This window comes from Equus caballus, chromosome 15, assembly GCF_041296265.1.
Source record: "Equus caballus isolate H_3958 breed thoroughbred chromosome 15, TB-T2T, whole genome shotgun sequence".
Classification (NCBI taxonomy): Eukaryota; Metazoa; Chordata; class Mammalia; order Perissodactyla; family Equidae; genus Equus; species Equus caballus.
In genome coordinates this window covers 99,210,893-99,228,915 of record NC_091698.1, presented here as the reverse complement: position 1 = coordinate 99,228,915, position 18,023 = coordinate 99,210,893, and the positions used below count along the sequence as shown (strand labels likewise).

At 46.4% G+C, this 18,023-nt stretch overlaps 1 protein-coding gene across 5 annotated transcripts in view; it reads left to right on the top strand.

Annotated features, from left to right (window-relative positions):
• The window catches only part of GRHL1 (grainyhead like transcription factor 1), a 50,476-nt gene extending 33,793 nt beyond the window's left edge, over positions 1-16,683 (top strand). For 3 of the 5 annotated variants that reach the window (XM_023619551.2, XM_070235902.1, XM_070235904.1), the window contains exons 10-16: positions 4,472-4,523; positions 5,885-6,024; positions 7,359-7,396; positions 10,200-10,291; positions 10,627-10,712; positions 13,780-13,844; positions 14,995-16,683. In XM_023619551.2, coding sequence (XP_023475319.1) covers positions 4,472-4,523; positions 5,885-6,024; positions 7,359-7,396; positions 10,200-10,291; positions 10,627-10,712; positions 13,780-13,844; positions 14,995-15,109 — 588 coding nt within the window. In that variant the 3' untranslated portion in view covers positions 15,110-16,683. Of the gene's footprint in view, positions 1-4,471; positions 4,560-5,884; positions 6,025-7,358; positions 7,397-10,199; positions 10,292-10,626; positions 10,713-13,779; positions 13,845-14,994 lie in introns of all 5 variants that reach the window. The other 2 variants (XM_023619550.2, XM_070235903.1) reach the window with 1 other exon arrangement.
• Positions 16,684-18,023: the final 1,340 nt, after the last annotated feature.

The window sequence follows — 18,023 nt, the reverse complement described above, 5'->3', positions numbered from 1 at the left end:
CTCTCTGTGCGTTCCGATCCCATGTGAGGGGAATATGTTATCCACGGTCTTGGACAGCACATCAGGTGTACAGGCAGCAGTCAGTCACGGTTTTTTCATTACTTGGGTGTGAGTTCTGTACAGTGGTCAAAGAAAATCACACAAAGCTGTGGTTAGAAACTAGGTGTCTGCATCTTGTGGTGCTGTGTGGCCTGTCGGATGCCCCCGTACCCTCAGCCTTCAGGGGTATGGCTTTCTTTGTAAGGCCACTGGAAGTATTCCTTAACCTGTCTTTCCCTACTGGCTGGAGTAGAGATCTACATGGAGATGAAAGTGTTGGTCTCCTCTCCCATTTTCAGCCCTCATGGCATATAGGAGTGGTAATGAGCATTGTATAATGGCAAAGGACAGGACGAAGTAGCCAGGACAGTGGGTTGGACAGTCTCAGAGCTGTTACGGGTTGATATAAAATCCTTCATGAGAAGAAAATATGTATGTGCGGTGTGTAATTAAGTTTTAAAGTCCTGAGTCCTTCACCCACTAGAAACCTCGTGTGACCTCACGCCCACTCCTGATTCTTGTCCCTCTGGTTGTAACTGCCCTTGTCCCTTATGGTTGATCACTTCTTCTGTTCCAGGTTCGCCCCATGATGCCTCGTCTCTGTGGAACATCCACCTGCCTCCTTGATTCTCTCCTTTCTGAGACTTGACTCACCTCTTACTTGGTGCCTGTCGATTAATTTCCCTCTGCTGGCTCTCTAAAACTCTCACATTTTATGAATCTGGTCTACATTTGCAGTGAGAAACCACAAATAAGACATGTTCTGGTTCCTTCAGAGGTATTTGTTGTTTTTCTCTCCTAAGAGGAAGTTGTATCAGTACTTTATTCTGAATTGCTTCACTATGTTGAATGGAATGGTTGTTTATTTCAGAAGCAGCAGCAATCTATCACTTTTTCAGAGAAAACGGGAACAGATGTTGGATCACTAACCAACGGAGATTTGGCAGCTCCTCTTTCTATGAGCTTGTGTATATCTCTGGTCCGTCCTAATAGAGAAAAATTTCAGCGACACTTACTTCCCACAGATAATGTTCTTCTTCGTCAGAGTAGATACTCGTTGTAGCTGTAGCTGGGAACAGATGCTGTGGTTGACCTCCTGGGCCATGGCCTGGTGCGATTGCCCAATATCAGTCTTTTTAGTTGTCGATTGAGAGAAAGAATCACAGCATCCTGAATGTAAAGGGTTCTCCATAACGTCGTAGGACTACCTTCAACATTTCTTGTAGTGTGTGTCTACTGGTGATGAATTCTTTCAACTTTTGAATGTCTGAAAGTCTTTATTTCATCTTCACTTTTGAAATAGGTGTAAAATTGTATTTGACATGCCAGCCCCAAAGTTATGCTCAGTCTGGTTTGGCAGCATGGGTTCACCGGTGTGGATCCTGGGTGCGGACTTACTCCACTCATCAGCCATGCTATGGAGGCATCCCACCTGCAAAAAGTGGAGGAAGATTGGCACAGATGTTAACTCAGGGCTAATCTTCCTCAAGCAAAAAAAAGAGGAAGATTGGCAATGGATGTTAGCTCAGGGCCTAATCTTCCTCACCAAAAAATAAAAATAAAAATTTGTAGTTGACTGTTTTTTTCCTTCTGTGCTTTAAAGATGTGGCTCTATGGTCTTCTGGCTTATGTTGTTTCTAACAAGAAATCTCCTGTCATTATCTTTGTTCTTCTGTATTTAATGTGTCTTTTTTTCCTCTGTTTCTAAGATTTTCTTTTTTTACTGGTTTTGAACTTTCTGGTGTATCTCTTTATGTTTCTTGTTCTTAGAGTTTATTGGGCTTTTTGGATCTGTGGGTTTATAGCTTTCATCATATTTGAAAAATCTCCAGCCATTTTTTCAAATACGTTTCCTCCTTCCTCCTCCTTTGGGGACACAAATTACACATATATATGGCTGCTTGAAGCTGTCTCATAGCTCACTGATGCTCTTTTATTTTTTTAGGTTACTTATTCTCTCTGTCTTTCTTTTTGGATAGTGTCTATTGTTACGTCCTAATGTTCACCAGCCTTTTCCTTTGCCTTGTCTAAACTGCTATTAACCCCATCCAGTGTATTTTTCATCTCAGTGTAGTTTTTGTCTCTAGAAGATCAATTTGGATCTGTTTTATATCTTTCGTGTCTCTGCTTAACGTGTTCAGTTTTTTCCGCTATCTTTTTGAACGTATGTGCTACAGTTAGAATAACCGAGTCTGACTGCTGTGTCAGTGCTGGCTTGATTTCGGTGGTTTGATAGCCTCTCGTTCAGCTGTGTTGTTCTGCTTCTCTACGTGCCTGGCGATCTTATTGGATACCAGACGTGGCGAGCACCTTGTTGGGTGCTGGGTATATTTCCATCCTGTGCATCTTCTCAAGCTTTGTCCTGCCATCTCGTGAAGTTACTCAGGAACAGGTTGACCCTTCGGGTCTGACGGTGACGATTTGATGGGTGGGTCTGGAGTGGTGCTCAGTGCCAGGGTGGTTATTCTCCACTGAGGCGAAGCTGTCCCACTGTCCTGCCCACTGCCCTGTGAGTTAAGTTTTTCCGGTCTGATTGGTGGGAACAGCACTGTTTTCCCTGTGTGGGTTTCAGGCACTGTTCGCTCGTCTTTTCTGAGGGTTTGCCCCAACGTTGGGTTACTTCCTTACACCACGTACCTCTCGGCACTCTGAACATGCAAGGACGCTCTGAAGGTCTCTGGGGCTTTCTCCTGTACCTCTTCCCCCTTTGCTGCCGTGGAGTCTCTGGACTTTGAGCTCTGCCTTCTCAACCCAGGAGCCTGGCTTGAGGAACCCCTAGACGTCCCTTCCTGTGCCACACGCAGTCTGGAGGCCCCGTGAACCAGGCAGTGCCAAGGGGCTCACCTCGCTGGGTTCCTACCTCTCAGGGGTCGCCACTCCTTGTTGCCTGGATAGCCAGGGCCTTAAAAATCCTCGTTTCATGCTTTGTTGTTTTTTTTTTTAGTTTCAGGGTGGAGGGTAAATCTGGTCTGTGTTAATCCCTCTTGATGGAAGCAGAAGTCCCTTATTCTTTGTGGATGTAACTGATAAATAAGGAGGGAAATGTCCTATTTTGTAAAACTACCTATTGGGGTGTATAGTTTATCATTAAAATGAAGTTATTGTTAGACTGTTAGAAGGGACTGAGAGAGAGACAGACCAACACCATACAGTAATGGGTGGGAGATTGGGGATGTTGACCTCTTTTTCTATGTCAGGAAGGTGATGTTTGTGTCAATATTACATAGCAGTTTTTGTAAGCAGGTTATATGTTTACCGATACGTTAGTATATTGACATCTTCTGCAAGAGGCAGAAGGTGGTTTTGTATTTTGTTTTTTTTTTTTTTTTTTTTTTAAAGATTTTATTTTTTCCTTTTTCTCCCCAAAGCCCCCCGGTACATAGTTGTGTATTCTTCGTTGTGGGTTCTTCTAGTTGTGGCATGTGGGACGCTGCCTCAGCGTGGTCTGATGAGCAGTGCCATGTCCGCACCCAGGATTCGAACCAACGAAACACTGGGCCGCCTGCAGCGGAGCGCACGAACTTAACCACTCGGCCACGGGGCCAGCCCCTGTATTTTGTTTTTTTAAAGGTGGTTTTATTGTATAATGGTGCCAAGATCAGTGGGATGATTTTTATTGCCTCTTTGCTATCAGGGAATTTATTCTCAGAAAAATAAGCTACCAGTTCATACTTAACTGGATAACTTGGTAAAGAAATCTGTGCTATCCGGAAATAAATGCCAGTAGATGCCAAGATGATTAACTGTTAGTTTTTTTTACACTTATTTCTTAATTTCAGATTGTGTTTATTCCTCATATGATTCTGTATTTTTGTGGGTTCAGTTGCGAGGCTCCGCCAGTCTGTGTGCGTTGGTATTCATTGTGCGTATGTGTCCTCTGTATAGGACTGCGAACACTCTCTCCTTTAAGTGATTGTGCACACTTCTTGTTAAATGTTTGCTTTTGTGCGTTCTAGTCGGTCGTGTCTGTCACTTAGTTGGTGCCCGGTCCTCAGGCAGAGTCACGGCTCCGGTGACGGCAGTGCCTGTGTAGGAAAGTACGCTCAAAGCAGGGCCATCCTCTGTTTTTCCTTCATTAGTTTATTACTAGACAACAGGAAAAGTCGCTCGTGTCTTTGAAGGCAGTGGGGTACATTCGTGGATTTTCCTAGCTTTTCATTTAACCTGGCCACATCCATTACTGAGGGAAATTTTGCTCTGTTTGTTTGTTTTTTTAATAAGTACAGTTTTCCTGTGATTTTATATGGTTAAAAATAGTTACAAAAATAGACTTTTTAAAGGAAACTACTATGATAAACAAGCTCCGTGAATACAGTAAGTGATGGAGTTCTTCTCCAGAGAGCTTTTCCCCCCCACTATTCAGGATGAGAGTTAAATGTTTTAAAGAGGATCAGATAAACAGAATCCTGTCTTGTCTTCTCTTGACCTATAGGGAGCCGAGCGGAAAATCAGAGATGAAGAACGAAAACAAAGCAAAAGAAAAGGCAAGTGCACTGACCCCAGCTCCCAGCTGACCGCCTGTAAGTAGAAGTGTCTCCCCGAGCGTCTTGATCTTCCCTTTCAGGGTGCTGGCCTGATGTCCAGGCAGAGGATAGAGCAGTGGCTATCTTTCCCGATTGTGAGCCGGGAGCTTTGCCTCCCTTCCCAGGCGCAGAAACAGATGAGCAGCTAAACTGAGTACTTTTCTTGGGGAGCTGCAGGAAGCATTCTTGAGCTGTTCCAGAGTTCAGGCTCTTTTGGCTGTTAGTTCTAGTTCAGGATGCTGGTTCCAGTCCAGTTCCATGGCCAGTTGGACATTTCACTGGCAAAGCTTTTTTCTTTTTCTTTTTTTTAATGTGACCAGTATTCATATTCACAAAATCCTGTATCTCTGAGTTAGAAGGAAAAGAAGTGCTGCTCTGTGTCACAGTGTCATCCGCAGTCCGTGGCTGCGCGCGTCTGCTCTCTGAACATTTGTCTGGCTCAGAGACGTTTGCCCGCAGCACATTCATCAGGGTTCTCCTGCTGGCGTCAGAGCGCCAACTCCAGTGTCACTTCAGGGAACAGCTGACTAACCAGGAAAGCTCTCACCAAGTACTGCAGGGCCAGGTGATGGGTGAAGATGGAATAGTGATTCAAGAAACTAAAAAGTAGACAGTCACGGGCCCACCCGGTCATGTAGCAGTTAAGTTCACGTACTCTGCTTCAGTGGCCCGGGGTTCACTGGTTCAGATCCCAGGTGTGGACATGGCACTACTTATCAAGCCACACTGTGGAGGCATCCCACATATAAAGTAGAGGAAGATGAGCATGGATGTTAGCTCAGGGCCAGTCTTCCTCCACAAAAAGAGGAGGATTGGCAGAGGATGTTAGCTCAGGGCTAATCTTCCTCCAAAAATAAGAAAGAAATTAGTCCTACTTACTCTTATCCTCTCTGGTTAAGTTCTGGAGTTGAAAGTATAACGTAAAGGTGTATGTTCTGAAGTTGAAGAGTATGTTGTGGTTAGCACGTAAATTGCTTAATGAGGATTCCTAAGGTGAAATTACTTGTAAATTATGTTGATAGAGTTATAAGTTTTAGCCTTTCAGACAAAAACTAAACGTGCTTTGCCTCTGTTCCAAGTCTTCCGTCTGTGTGCGTGTCTGCGTGTGTGTAAAGATACCTTCTCCTCTGATTTTGAGAAGGTGTTTGGTTGATTTTAGTGTAAACACAAACATGCGCTGATTTTCTCTTAGTCCAGTGCTGCGCCCGGTACCTGACAGAGTGCTGCAGTGTGAGCTTCTCAGACTTGAGGAGAACGCTCTGTGGCCTGTGTCCAGTCTGTGTCTCCAAGTTGTTGACTGTGGTGTCCTTTTTCTTTCTCAGTTTCTGATGTTAAAGTGCCACTGCTTCCCTCTCACAAGCGGATGGACATCACGGTTTTCAAGCCCTTTGTTGATCTTGACACGCAGCCTGTCCTCTTCATCCCCGACGTGCACTTCGCCAGCCTTCAGCGGGGCGCTCACGTAGGTAACCAGGGCCCCAAGGTGGCTGCAGGGCAGTGAGGCTCGACGCTAAGGAAGTCTTCGGCATTGTTCTTGGTAGACAGAAGCTAAAATTTAGGGAGCTTTGTCCAGTGTTAAGGGTCAGCTCCATGGCACGTGCCGCTGTGATATGATGTCCTTGTGGTAAAGTGTTTAAGCATTGTTGATTTGGGAATGCAGTAACCAACCTGTCTGCCGAGTTCTGTTTGTATTTATTTATTTATATCTTAGCTCATTTAAAGATGCTGGAGGGCTGGCCCCCTGCCGTGGTGGTTAAGTCCCGTGCTCTCCACTTCCATGGCCTGGGTTTGTGGGTTTGGGTCCCGGGCGCAGACCACTTGTCAAGCCACGGTGTGGCGCTGACCCACATGCAAAATAGAGGAAGACTAACACAAGTGTTAACTCAGGGCTATTCTTCCTCAAGGGGAAAAAAAAAGAGGAAGATTGGCAACAGAAGTTAGCTCAGAGCAAAACCTCCTCACCAGAAAAAAAAGAAGCTAGAATAATAACATAATTTGGAGTTTGAGACCATGATTATGTGAATTTAACTTCTATGGGTCTGGCTGGGGGGGATCGCCAGAGGAATACCTAGGATAGGTAGCCTTAATGGCATAACGAACATTTGCAGGCTGTTTTCATGGTTTCAGTCACTGAATCATCATTGGCACATGTGCAGCCATGTCTTGACAGTTGATGCAAAATTTAACACAGTCGTGCCCTGCTTTGAGCAAAAGCTCAGTAGAGGTGGGAACGTGAATAGAGTGGAGCGTGCTTTCCATGCCGAGCTCAAATAAGTATCAAAAAGGCGGTCCGCCACGCACTTTGTAGACAGATTTGTTAGTTACGGACTAGTGATTTTCAGAGTTCTTGGAGGGAGCCACTGCAGTGCGTTCAGGTTCTAACGAGCAGCTTTGGCGTGAGCAGGAGTCGGCAAACCTTTTTTGTCCAGGGTAAAATAGTAAACATTTAGGCTTTCTGGGTGGTATGGTCTCTGTTGTGACTGCTCAGCTATGCCACTGTGGGGACGAACAGCCATAAACAATACACCAGGGAATGAGTGTGGCTGTGTGCCAGTAGACACTCCATCTGCATAAACGGGCATCTGGCCAGGCTTGACCCGCCAGCCGTATTTTGCCAATCCCTGAATTAGAGGAGTTCAAGATAGTTCTAAGAATCTAGTTATTGAAAAATAAGAGTAGAGGATTTTGTATTAGATTGGTCAAATTCAAAATTATTTTTGTTTTAGGAATACAACAGTTATGGTCTGAAATATTTTGAGCGTATAGTTGGAAACCAATCTATTTTTTTGGTCTTAGGTCCTTCCCATTGCCTCAGAAGAACTGGAGGGTGAGGGGTAAGATTTCTCTTTTGTTTTGTTTTAATAAATTCATTTTATTTTGAAACAATCTCAAACTTACAGAAAAATTGCAAGCATGATACAAAGAACTCGTTTTTTCCTGAGCCATTTGAGAGTAGGTTGCCGACCCAAATGACCCATCCTTCCTAAATACTTTAGTGTGTATTTCCTGCAAACGAGGACGTCCTCCTGCGTCACAAAGTCAGGGTGTTCACGCTGAGACCTTAGTACCAGCTGGTCCTCACACCCCATTCAAGTTTTGCCAGTTGCTCCGATAACGTCCTTTGTAGCAAAAAAGGATCCAGTTCAGACTCAAAGTGTGTTTAGCTGTCATGTCTAATCCCTTCAGTCTGGAACAGTCTCTCTCTCCCTGACTTTTCTGACCTGACGCTCTTGGAGATTGTGAACCAGTTGTTTTGTTGAAGGTCTCTCAGTTGGGTCTGTCCACTGTTTCCTTGTGATCAGATTCAGGTTGTGCATCCTGGCGGAGTGTCACAGACGGAACCTGTCAGGCACACTGTCAGTTTACCCCGTTGCTAATGATGTTCGCTCTGATCGCTTGGTTCAGCTGCTGTCTGCCAGGCCTCTCCACTGCGCAGTTACTCTTTCTCCTTTTGTGCCACGTGCTTCGTGGGGAGGTGCTTTGTTGTTGCTAGTACTGTCGAGTGGATTCCTTCTGCCTCCCAGCGCCCCTGTGGACAGCAGCGCAGAACCCTGCCCGCTCTTTCTGCGCCCTCCTCTCCCCTTCTGATGCTGTATCAGACGATGCTCTGCTGCTATTCATAGGGTTTTCCTGGCCAGTTTTTCAGAATTAGGTGGCCAGGTCCTTCTAGTCTGTCTTAGTCTGGAAGTTCTGCTGAAACCTGTCCACCATGGGGGACCCTGCTCATATTTAAAATACTCGTGGCATAATTTTCAGCATCACATCAACGTGCAGCCGCCCCAGTACGACAACCCACAGACTGGTGGTGTGCTTCCCTAACTGAGAAACAGCCCCAATGAGAGTGCTGAGTCTTAACTGTTAGACCACCAGGGCTGGCAGTAGGTGTTTTGTAGCTTTATAAATATCTCATTCCTCATCAAACTTTCAACTTATTCATTTATTTATTTATGTTGCTATGGACTCTATTAATAGTTCCCAATTTTGTTCAAGAAGTTGTCATCGATTACTATCATTTACTTTGTTCACATCGTCCCAGAGGGGTCGGTGGAGTCCTTCAAGCTTGCTCCTGGATCCCTTTGACGTGCCCCCCCCCACCTCCCAATTCCTTGAGTACTTCCTTGCCTTCAGGTACAGTGTGTTCCAGGCACTGTGTTTTCCCTTCTCCAGCTCTAGAATCAGCCTCTTCTCCAGGAAACCCTGGTTCCTTGTGGTGGAGAATGGGTTTTGGAATCTGGATGAGGCCCCTGGGTGCTCATGTGCTCATTGAGGTGTTGCTGCTCCCTCACGTGGGCCCTGACTGCCCACACTGGCAGCCCTCCTGTTCAGGGCGCTACCACTGTGAGGGGTCGGGCACACTCTGGGCCATCGTAGCTCCCTGTTCCCTCCCATGCTGACTGTGGGGCCTTCTCCCTGAAGGCTGGTCCTCAGCTGCTGCTGACCCTTCGTGCTCAGACGTGTCCTGCAGGTGCTTTCCTCCGAGGCTGCTCTGTGCCAGACGCTGAGGCCAACTGAGCATTTTCAGGCCACGCCCTCTTCTTGAAGTGCTCTTTCTGCTCAAAACCAAGCACCCCCTGTTCATTTTCAGTTCCCTTACTGTCTTCTTGCTCACCTGCACTGAACGTGGAGCACCCCACAGCTTATGCCTTTGACAGCTGGTCACTCTGATCTTTTCATGTCTTTCTTCACACACACCTGTGTCCATTTCCTCCTTTTTATTTCCACTGACACTATTGCACATTTTAAATACATGTTAACCCTTTAGAATCATATGCTATGATTGTCCCCAGAGTCCTGCGACTGGTTCTTCTGCTTGTGGTCCTGGAGTCCCCTCCACTCTCTACCACACACTAGGATTACAGCATTCTCATCTCAAAAAGCTTTCAAAGGTTTCCTAATACCTGCAACATAAAACCTAAAACGCGGAGCCAGCCTGGTGGTGTAGTGGTTAAGTTCACACGCTCCACTTCGGTGGCCTGGATTCACAGGTTTGGATCTCGGGCATGGACCTTCGCACCACTCATCAAGCTGTGCTGTGGCAGCATCCCACATACAAAATAGAGGAAGATGGGCACAGAAGTTAGCTCAACAGCAGTCTTCCTTAAGCAAAAAGAAGAAGATTGGCAACAGATGTTAGCTCAGGGCCAATCTTCCTTACCAAAAAAAACAAAACCCCTAAAATTCCTTGGAGCCAAATGATCAAGATCTTCCACAGTAAAGCCCAGCCTGCGCTTCTTGATTTGTCTTCCTGTGGAAGGAAGATCCTGCTGCATCCTGGCTTTGCATTTTCCTGCGCAGACCACCCCCCTTTTTGACACGCCCTCTCCTTTGTTACACCTTCATAGATGTCTCGAATCCTATCTCCTCCATCAAGTTTTTCCTACAGGCAGCTTGGTGTAGTGTAAGAGCAGTGGAGGGTGTCTGGCAGGTGAGCTGAGTGGTCCCAGCTTTGCGTCACATTACAGGAGTCCTGGTTCAGTCAGTATCTTTGCTCGGGCTTCATATTTTCATCCACAAAGTAGGGAAGCTGGACCAGATAAACAGTGAAGATCATTTTAAAACTAAAACTCCGTGATGTACCCTAAAACCGTTTCTGCAAGTGATTGGAGTTGAAGACACTGTGCTTTCAATCGCCTGCAGATCTAACCTGAAGAGGGGGCCATACGGGGCAGAAGACGATTTTGCGATTCCACCGCCTGCTAAGCTGGCCCGGATAGAAGAACCCAAGCGAGGTGCGTTGGTTGCATTTCCTGGTGGAGGTTTAAATTAGAAGTGAGTTCTGAATCTGTCAAAAGCATAAATTGCTCAAACACACTTGTCTGGTTTGACCTGCTCGAGTGTTCTGCCGTCAGACCAGCTCCTGGTCGAGCTTGGGCTGAGCAGAGTTGAAAGAAGCCGAAGCTGTGTTCTTCAGCGTGGACTTTATGCTGGTTCACGTTTGCTGTTCTTGGTGTGGATGTCTCTCTCTATTTCACCCAGTACCCTGGATCTGTGTTCTCACTTTGCTCATGTGAATGAATTAGCCCCTTTGCTTCTCTTTTCCTCCTTATTGCTGGTTGGGGATTAGTGCTGCTCTACGTGCGGAAGGAGTCGGAAGAAGTCTTTGATGCCCTGATGCTCAGGACTCCATCTCTGAAAGGCTTGATGGAAGCTGTAAGTAGCATGAGCTTTGTGATCTTCTTTGAAAAAATGAGAAGAAACTTAGATCGAATTCCGTTGAAACAAACTTGACCAGACCATCCGGATGCCTTTGTGCTAAAATCTCTGAGGCCTTTCCCAAGTCCCAGCGCCATGTGTGCCTGTGGCACGGCCTGCGTTGGTCCTGCCTCGCGTGGCCCTCGGTTGTTTGCAACCAAGTACACTGTCTCCAAGCCGGTTGTCTCCACCCGGCACACTGGTTGGCAGGTAGTGGTCACTCAGGCATGCCTAGTCCACTGAATTGAGTGAATTTTTGCTGACCTATGAAATGGTTTAACTTTTATATGCTTGGTTAAAGGGAGGTTGCCATTTAACAAGCCATTTAGAAGCTAACAAAAATTCTTTTTAGGGGGGCCAGCTCTGTGGCCAAGTGGTTCAGTTTGCACGCTCCGCTTCAGCGGCCCAGGGTTTTGCAGGTTTGGATCCTGGGCGCGGACATGGCACCACTCATCAAGCCATGCTGATGTGGCGTCCCACACAGCACAACCAGAAGGACCCACAACTAAAATATACAACTATGTACTGGGGGAGTTTGGAGAGAAGAAAAAAAAAAAGGAAGATTGGCAACAGATGTTAGCTCAGGTGTCAATCTATAAAAAAAAAGTCTTATTTTTAATCGAATAAAATCTTAAAAACTTCATGCATGAAAGCAGTGGCTCCTCAGTCTGCCTTTGAAACTCCTGATCCTGAGGAATGGCTGAACTTGTGTCAAGACCTTACGGAAAGCATATTTCAGGAAATTTAGAGGTGTGACCAGTGATGACCATAAATCTTTCCTGCAGGATCTCAGCCAAGGGCGAAGCAGCAGAAAGGGCATCAGTGGGAGATGGCGTGAGAGTGCTGCACTGGTTCCCCTTTTGGCTTTGCCCCAGGGGAAAATTCAAGGAATCAGCGCTGTACCTTGATATTGATCAACCTGGGCCCCTGTAAGTCAGAGGAATCTTTGAGCTCCAAGCATGTGCATAGCTGGGCTAGAAACACGTTTCTTCTGGCTCCCCCGACAGCTGCATGTGTTGAATTCATTTAACAAATTATTTGTTAAGGGCCTGCTTTGTGCCAGGAGCTGGGCACTAGAGTTACAAGAGTAAGTGACACAGTGCCCAGTGGAGTTCAGGTTCCTGATGGGAAGACAGAGACAATAAAATAAGCAGAGAAACTAATACGTAATTTGCCAGGAGCTGGTAAATGCAGTGAAGAACAGTAACGCAGGGGAGGGGACGGGGGTCTGGGGGCCCTTGCTGAGACTGTCCAGGCAGCTCCAAGTCCACGGGCCTCTCTTACACATTCCCTCCCCTGCAGCACAGCCAGCACCAGCATTAGCACCTCTTCCTGTCATTTTTCTGCTTCCTGAGACTTCTCCTGGCTTCCTCTTTCTTACCTTGACTTCTGACAACCCTTCCTCATTTAAGAATCATGCAAACTCTTGATTATGGAGAGAGAAGAGAGTGTGAAAAAGATTGAGGCTTTCTGTGCCAAATCTAACTTGTTCACAGCTCATAGGGAATTCGTCACGTGTCTCAGACCCCTTGGGGCTGGGACTTCGGAATAGACGAAGTATTTTATCCAGTGATACAGAAAAGAGATGGACTTGTTTGTACAGTGGAAGCTTGGATTTGGCTTAAAATCTATATTTTTGTCAAATTGAGAGTGATCTGAAGGTTGGTCTTCTGAGGCCCCATTCGCAGTGCTGCCTCGAGCTTTGCTCAGATAGAGGGCAGGCGGTGGCCCTGGTGTGGGGTCGTCTGGACCACGGTTCCCAGTACAGATGCAGTGTAGCCTGAATCGGCTGCTTGTCCTCAGAGTCACTCTGCCTCTCAGATGGGCTCCGTGCCCTGAAGGGAAAACATCCAAAGTTGACACTGTACTGGTTTCACTGCCTGTGTGGGCCTCTCATTGATCATACAGAGGGGCAGGGGGCTGAGCTCAGGGCCACACCCCGTGGCTGCAGCCACCTTAACTGGAGCCTTTGTGCTCTCTGGAGCTATGGGTAGACCAGCTGAGCCCGGCTCTCGGTTGGTGATCAGAGACTTGGATGTTTCTCCTGGACTTGGGGATATTTAAATGTTTCTTTCCTTCCCATAATTCTGTATCTGAAATTGACTCCTGCTTTATGTGGGACGCGCTTTAATCCTCACAGCAGTCCTGTGGTCTATGAGGTGAGAGTCTCACCCGACTGATGAGGGGAGGCTGAGGGTCAGAGAGGTGCCCACTAGTGGAGGGCGAGTCAGAAGCCCTGCAGGGTAGGTGTGTCTGACTCTGAAGCAGAGCCGTCACACGCTTGATCAGACACCAGTGACTGTGTGGATTCATGTCGCTGCGCGTTTGTCAGGACCCATGGAATGGACAGCCCACAGAGTGAGCCCTGACGGCAGCTGTGGACTTCGCGTCATCGTGTTGCAGGAGTGGTGGCTCATCACAGAGACGCGCCACACTAACGCGAGACGTTAGCTGCAGGGGCACTGTGGGGGTGACGGGGGAGCAACTGTGCTTTCTCCTCCATTTTTCTAAAACTTACAACTGCTCTTACACAGTTACAGTTTTTAAAAAACGTCTATGACCATCTAATACACTTATGGACATCTATAACCTAGGGGGAAGTAACAAGCTCCTGATTCCAGCTCCTTCCAAAGGTAGGTGACAGCCCCTCCCCAGGATGTGCACTGGGTCTCATGTGTACTTTTTTTTTTAAGATATTTTTAATTTTCTTTTTTCTCCCCAAAGCCCCCCAGGTACATAGTTGTATATTTTTAGTTGTGGGTCCTTCCAGTGTGGCATGTGGGATGCCGCCTCAGCATGGCTTGATGAGTGGTGTCGTGTGCGTGCTCAGGATCTGAACCAGTGAAACCCTGGCCGCCGAAGCAGAGCGTGCAAACCTAACCACTCAGCCATAGGGCTGGCCCCTCATGTATATATTTTTGAAAAACAGAAAGTTGAATGACTATACCACTGTGTTAATATATGTTGATTGTTTGTGAAAGCCACAAAAATACCATTTTGTAATTATTTTTCTTTGTTCTTTTAGATCTCAGATAAATACGATGTTCCCCATGACAAGATTGGGAAAATATTCAAGAAATGTAAAAAAGGGTGAGCATTGACTGACATTCTTATTGCCTCTAAATAGCATTAACATTATATAACATTAATGTTATTCACATGCATTTGTGCCAGTCTAGAAACAGTTGCAGAAACACTAATGTGAGAATATATTTTTTCTTAAATTTTCCACGTAAAATTGATCTACTTTTTAAAAACATCTTGTGGGAGTTTTTTTCAAGTAAAATTTTTATTTGCTCTTCGCATTCTTGGCGGCAGTGAAGTGGCTCCAAATTCCAGAGTACATTACGCAGTTTACTGAGGTTGACACCGTCACTGCCTGGTATTGAGCTCCCAGCGTGGGTCAGGCACCGGGTCGGGCGCCTCCCCTGTTACATCATGCTCACCCAGCCCCTGAGACGGGTGTCACTGTTCATGCTTTGTCAACGAGGTAACTGAGGCACAGAGAGCCTGAGAGTCTTGTCCAAGACCAGGCAGCAGGTTAGTGCCGAGGCCAAGATTCAAGCACAGTCTGATGGCTGCAAAGCCTTTCTCCTTCCACTGCGCCTTCCTGCCTGGCTCGTTTTCAATCATAGGACAATTGCTTCTTTGTCCAGAAATCAATATTTTTAGTTCTGTTTTACTTAAGTGTCTATGCTATTTGGCACGAGTAAACAGGGTACAACATAAGAATTTTTTGGCTTAATTCTAAAGCAAATCCTAATTGGAATTTTCTAGATGGGGCTTGTGGGAAGGGTTGGACTCAGTAGTTGTTCAGCTAAACTTTGAAGGGAACTTGCCGGGGAAGAGAATTCGTCAGGGAGTCGTGGTTTCAGATCATGTGGAGTGTTTTATTGATACGCTTTCTAAAGCTGGACCAAGGACGTGCGCCTTTTGTGGGTTTACTCGTTTATCGAGTGAGCACTGACATAGCGATAATAAATAAGCTGGTGTGTTTTGGTGTCACCTGCCCTGCACTGCTATAAGGGCTTTACTTGAGTCCCTCATTTAAGCCCACAACAATCTTAGAAGACGAGCACTATTCTTACCTTCATTTCATGGGTGAGGAAGTTGAGGCTTAAGGAGGTTTAGATACTTTGCCTCACGTGTCCTAGCTGCTAAGTGGCAGCACTGCCTGTGGAGTCTGGGTCTGCCTCCAGACCGCGGGAATGAGCGGGTCTGTCTTGCTCCCCTCGCCCAGGATCCTGGTGAACATGGACGACAACATCGTGAAGCACTACTCCAACGAGGACACCTTCCAGCTGCAGATCGAGGAGGCGGGGCCGTCCTACAAGCTCACCCTCACCGAGATCTAGGGCGCGCTGGCCCGCCACTCCCGACGAGCCGCACGAAGCTGTGACGTGGGTCTTTGTGTTCGGCAAGCTGCGCATGCACTGGTCAGCCACCTTCAAACGCAGGGACGTCGGTGGACGGGATTCGTTTCGAGTTGGAGATGGCCTTGCATTTGGCAAGGAGATAGCATTGAATATATCACATTGGCGTTTTTCAGATGACAGAGAAATCCATATACCGTTATGTTTGAAATTTCTGATATAAATACTTAGGATTAAAAGTGAAAACTTTGTTCCAAGATTGAATAGACTCTCTGGGAACCTTTAGGATATCTGCTACATTATTTATAAAAATATGGGGGGATCTTCCTTGTCTCTTCACTGTTAGTGGGCCTGCTCACTAGTGCAAGTCAGAGGAAGCAGTGGGCTTGGCTTGCAGGATCTGGTGCCCGTGTCTGAACCCAGTGTGACTCTGGCTGCCGCAGGTGAGCGGGAGTGGCGTCCCGAGAGGGAAGGGTGAGCCGTTCTCCCTCAGCCTCACGTCCCTCATGAATGTTTACTCAAATAGGGCATGTTACTGAAATCTTCCTTTGCGACTTCCTTGAACATATCAACTGCCTTTCTTATGAAGAACTCACATGGGTTACAGTATGGATCAGTTAAGCTAAAGCTGCCTTGTATATAAGTGCAATACATTCTGAAGGCCTGTGTCTGTAAATGTGTACATACATGTCTTATATAAATAGATAATATATAAATATGGTGTCTGTGTACATACAGTAAAGAGATGCAGTGAAGTCTGCTGTAAAGACTTTCCCTTGACAAGCTGTGCAGCTGTTTTTGAGACGTCTCCCAGGCAGACAGAGGGCTGCTCAGTGGAGCCCTGAGACGTGCGCTCGGTGTCCTCCCAGACACAGCCATCGTCCACACCTCCCGACGGACAGCTCTGTTTGCTCCTGAGAGTGTCGTTAGTGGTTTTCTGCACTGTTTAACAAATGAAGTAAAGGAAAACACTGCTGCAGCTCATGTCTGTTGTGTGTGCTACTGTCAGGCAGATGTGCCCAGCGGAGAGAACAAACGGTAATTGCAGCACACCCTGACTGTCATGTATCGGTCAGGTGACAGGGTTCAAGATGGGGCCCTTCCTAGTCTTCTCTTACAAGAAACGTTTTGTATTTTACCATGTTTCAGAGCCTTCACACTTCGGTTATCTCGTAAGCTAACAGTTCTAGAAAGCGTTCATGAATTGATGAGACTATATTACTGTGGCAGGGAATAATTTGTATACATGTTTAAATACATAAAAATACTGAAAAGCGTAATTTCATAACATAAAATCACGGGTATCTTTAGGTTCAGGGAGCTAGAGTGGGTCGTTTGTGTAAGTCGGGTTTATAGCTACATTCTTACGTTAAAGTACTCGAATGAAGTATGTGAACTAAATTGCTGGTTTTCTAAGATAAGATATCATGGGAACGGGGCATAATAACAATATTTTGTATTTTGTTTTATGAAATTGATTTTGTCTTGTTTTTAATTGTATCATTGAAGATGTATTTTAAACCAAAGGGATTAAATTTTATATGTCTATTTCGTAACATGTCATTTCTTGTTATTCAGTTTGACTTTGTCCTTTCGTTAGTCAGTAAAGCACAATGTGAGATCTTAGAATAGTGGAGCTGAAAAGAATTTCCTTAGTGTTTTCTCCTTATTTCCCAGCATGGGTACTCAGGTGCCTGTAGCATCCTTTTTCCTTACAGGTGTCCAGTGATCTAAGTAATTGTTCAGTAAGGGAGCCCTGAATAATTTTTCAACTGTGACCAAAATTTAACCACTAAAGCTGAAAGTAAATGCTTTCAGACCTAAAATCTTAGTGTTCTTAGTTTTTAGAAGCTTAACAGAAAATCTACCAATAATAATCTTTCAGTTCATCAGAATTTCTAAGTCAAACGGTTGTCATGAGCATATTCAGGTAGTCCACGCCTAACTGTGATAGACACTGAAATATACTTCTAGTGAGTACATGATCCAGTCAATGAAGTGAACTCCCTGATAGATTTCCCGTGACACCTGTGCGTTTGTCACTCTAATCCGTGGGCCACAAGTCAGGAATCCTTAGGGGCACACTCGGCTCCTCGTCACTCGGCGGTTCTGGAGCCCAGCTCAGCACGGGGAACCTGTGGGGTGGGGCCCACACGTCCACTCCTCGGGAGCCTTTCCTGGGCTCCACCTTCAAGGCTCCAGGGAGCTCCTCAGCTTCCCCTTCACCCCCTGCCTCCCCACGTTCCGCTGCATTTCTTTCTCCCTTTGTCACTTCCGCCTTGAACCTTGGCTTTCCCCTGGAGGCCAGGGGCTCCCCCGACCTCGCCAGTGGGTTACCCCAGGTTCCCTCTCCTAGACTGACTGCTGCATATGGTGATCAAACCTCTTGTCTCCTTGGCCTCTGGCGCTCAGCCCAGTGCTAGTTACGGAACATGCTCAGTAAATGATGCTGAAATGATGAAGTGACCAGTCGGTGCCCTTGAGTAGCCTAGTCACTTGCAAGACATCAGCTGGGAGACCATTTAGAACTTAGAAGCTCAGAAACTAGTTTGGGCTGGAACTGGACCAGCAGGCCCCAGAGTAGGAATCATGTGTGTGATGTGGCAGCAGAAGTCCCTGACAGTGCTGAAGAAAAAGTGGTCTCAAGAAGCCGACAAGGCCTCGTGGGGGAGTCGCGGGAGAAGGTGAATGTGGGGCCTGCAAGTGAGAGAGAGGCAGGCCGGACCTTTCCTGGGTAGGACCGTGCCGCGCGTGGACATCCGAGATTCCCACTCATCTATTTACCCTGGGAAGGAAGCAGTGTATTAGTGTCATCCATTATTAGCAATATCTGCTTTTCACCTGCAAATAGCGGTCACCAATGTATAGGAAATACAGGCCACCCTGTCCATAAGTG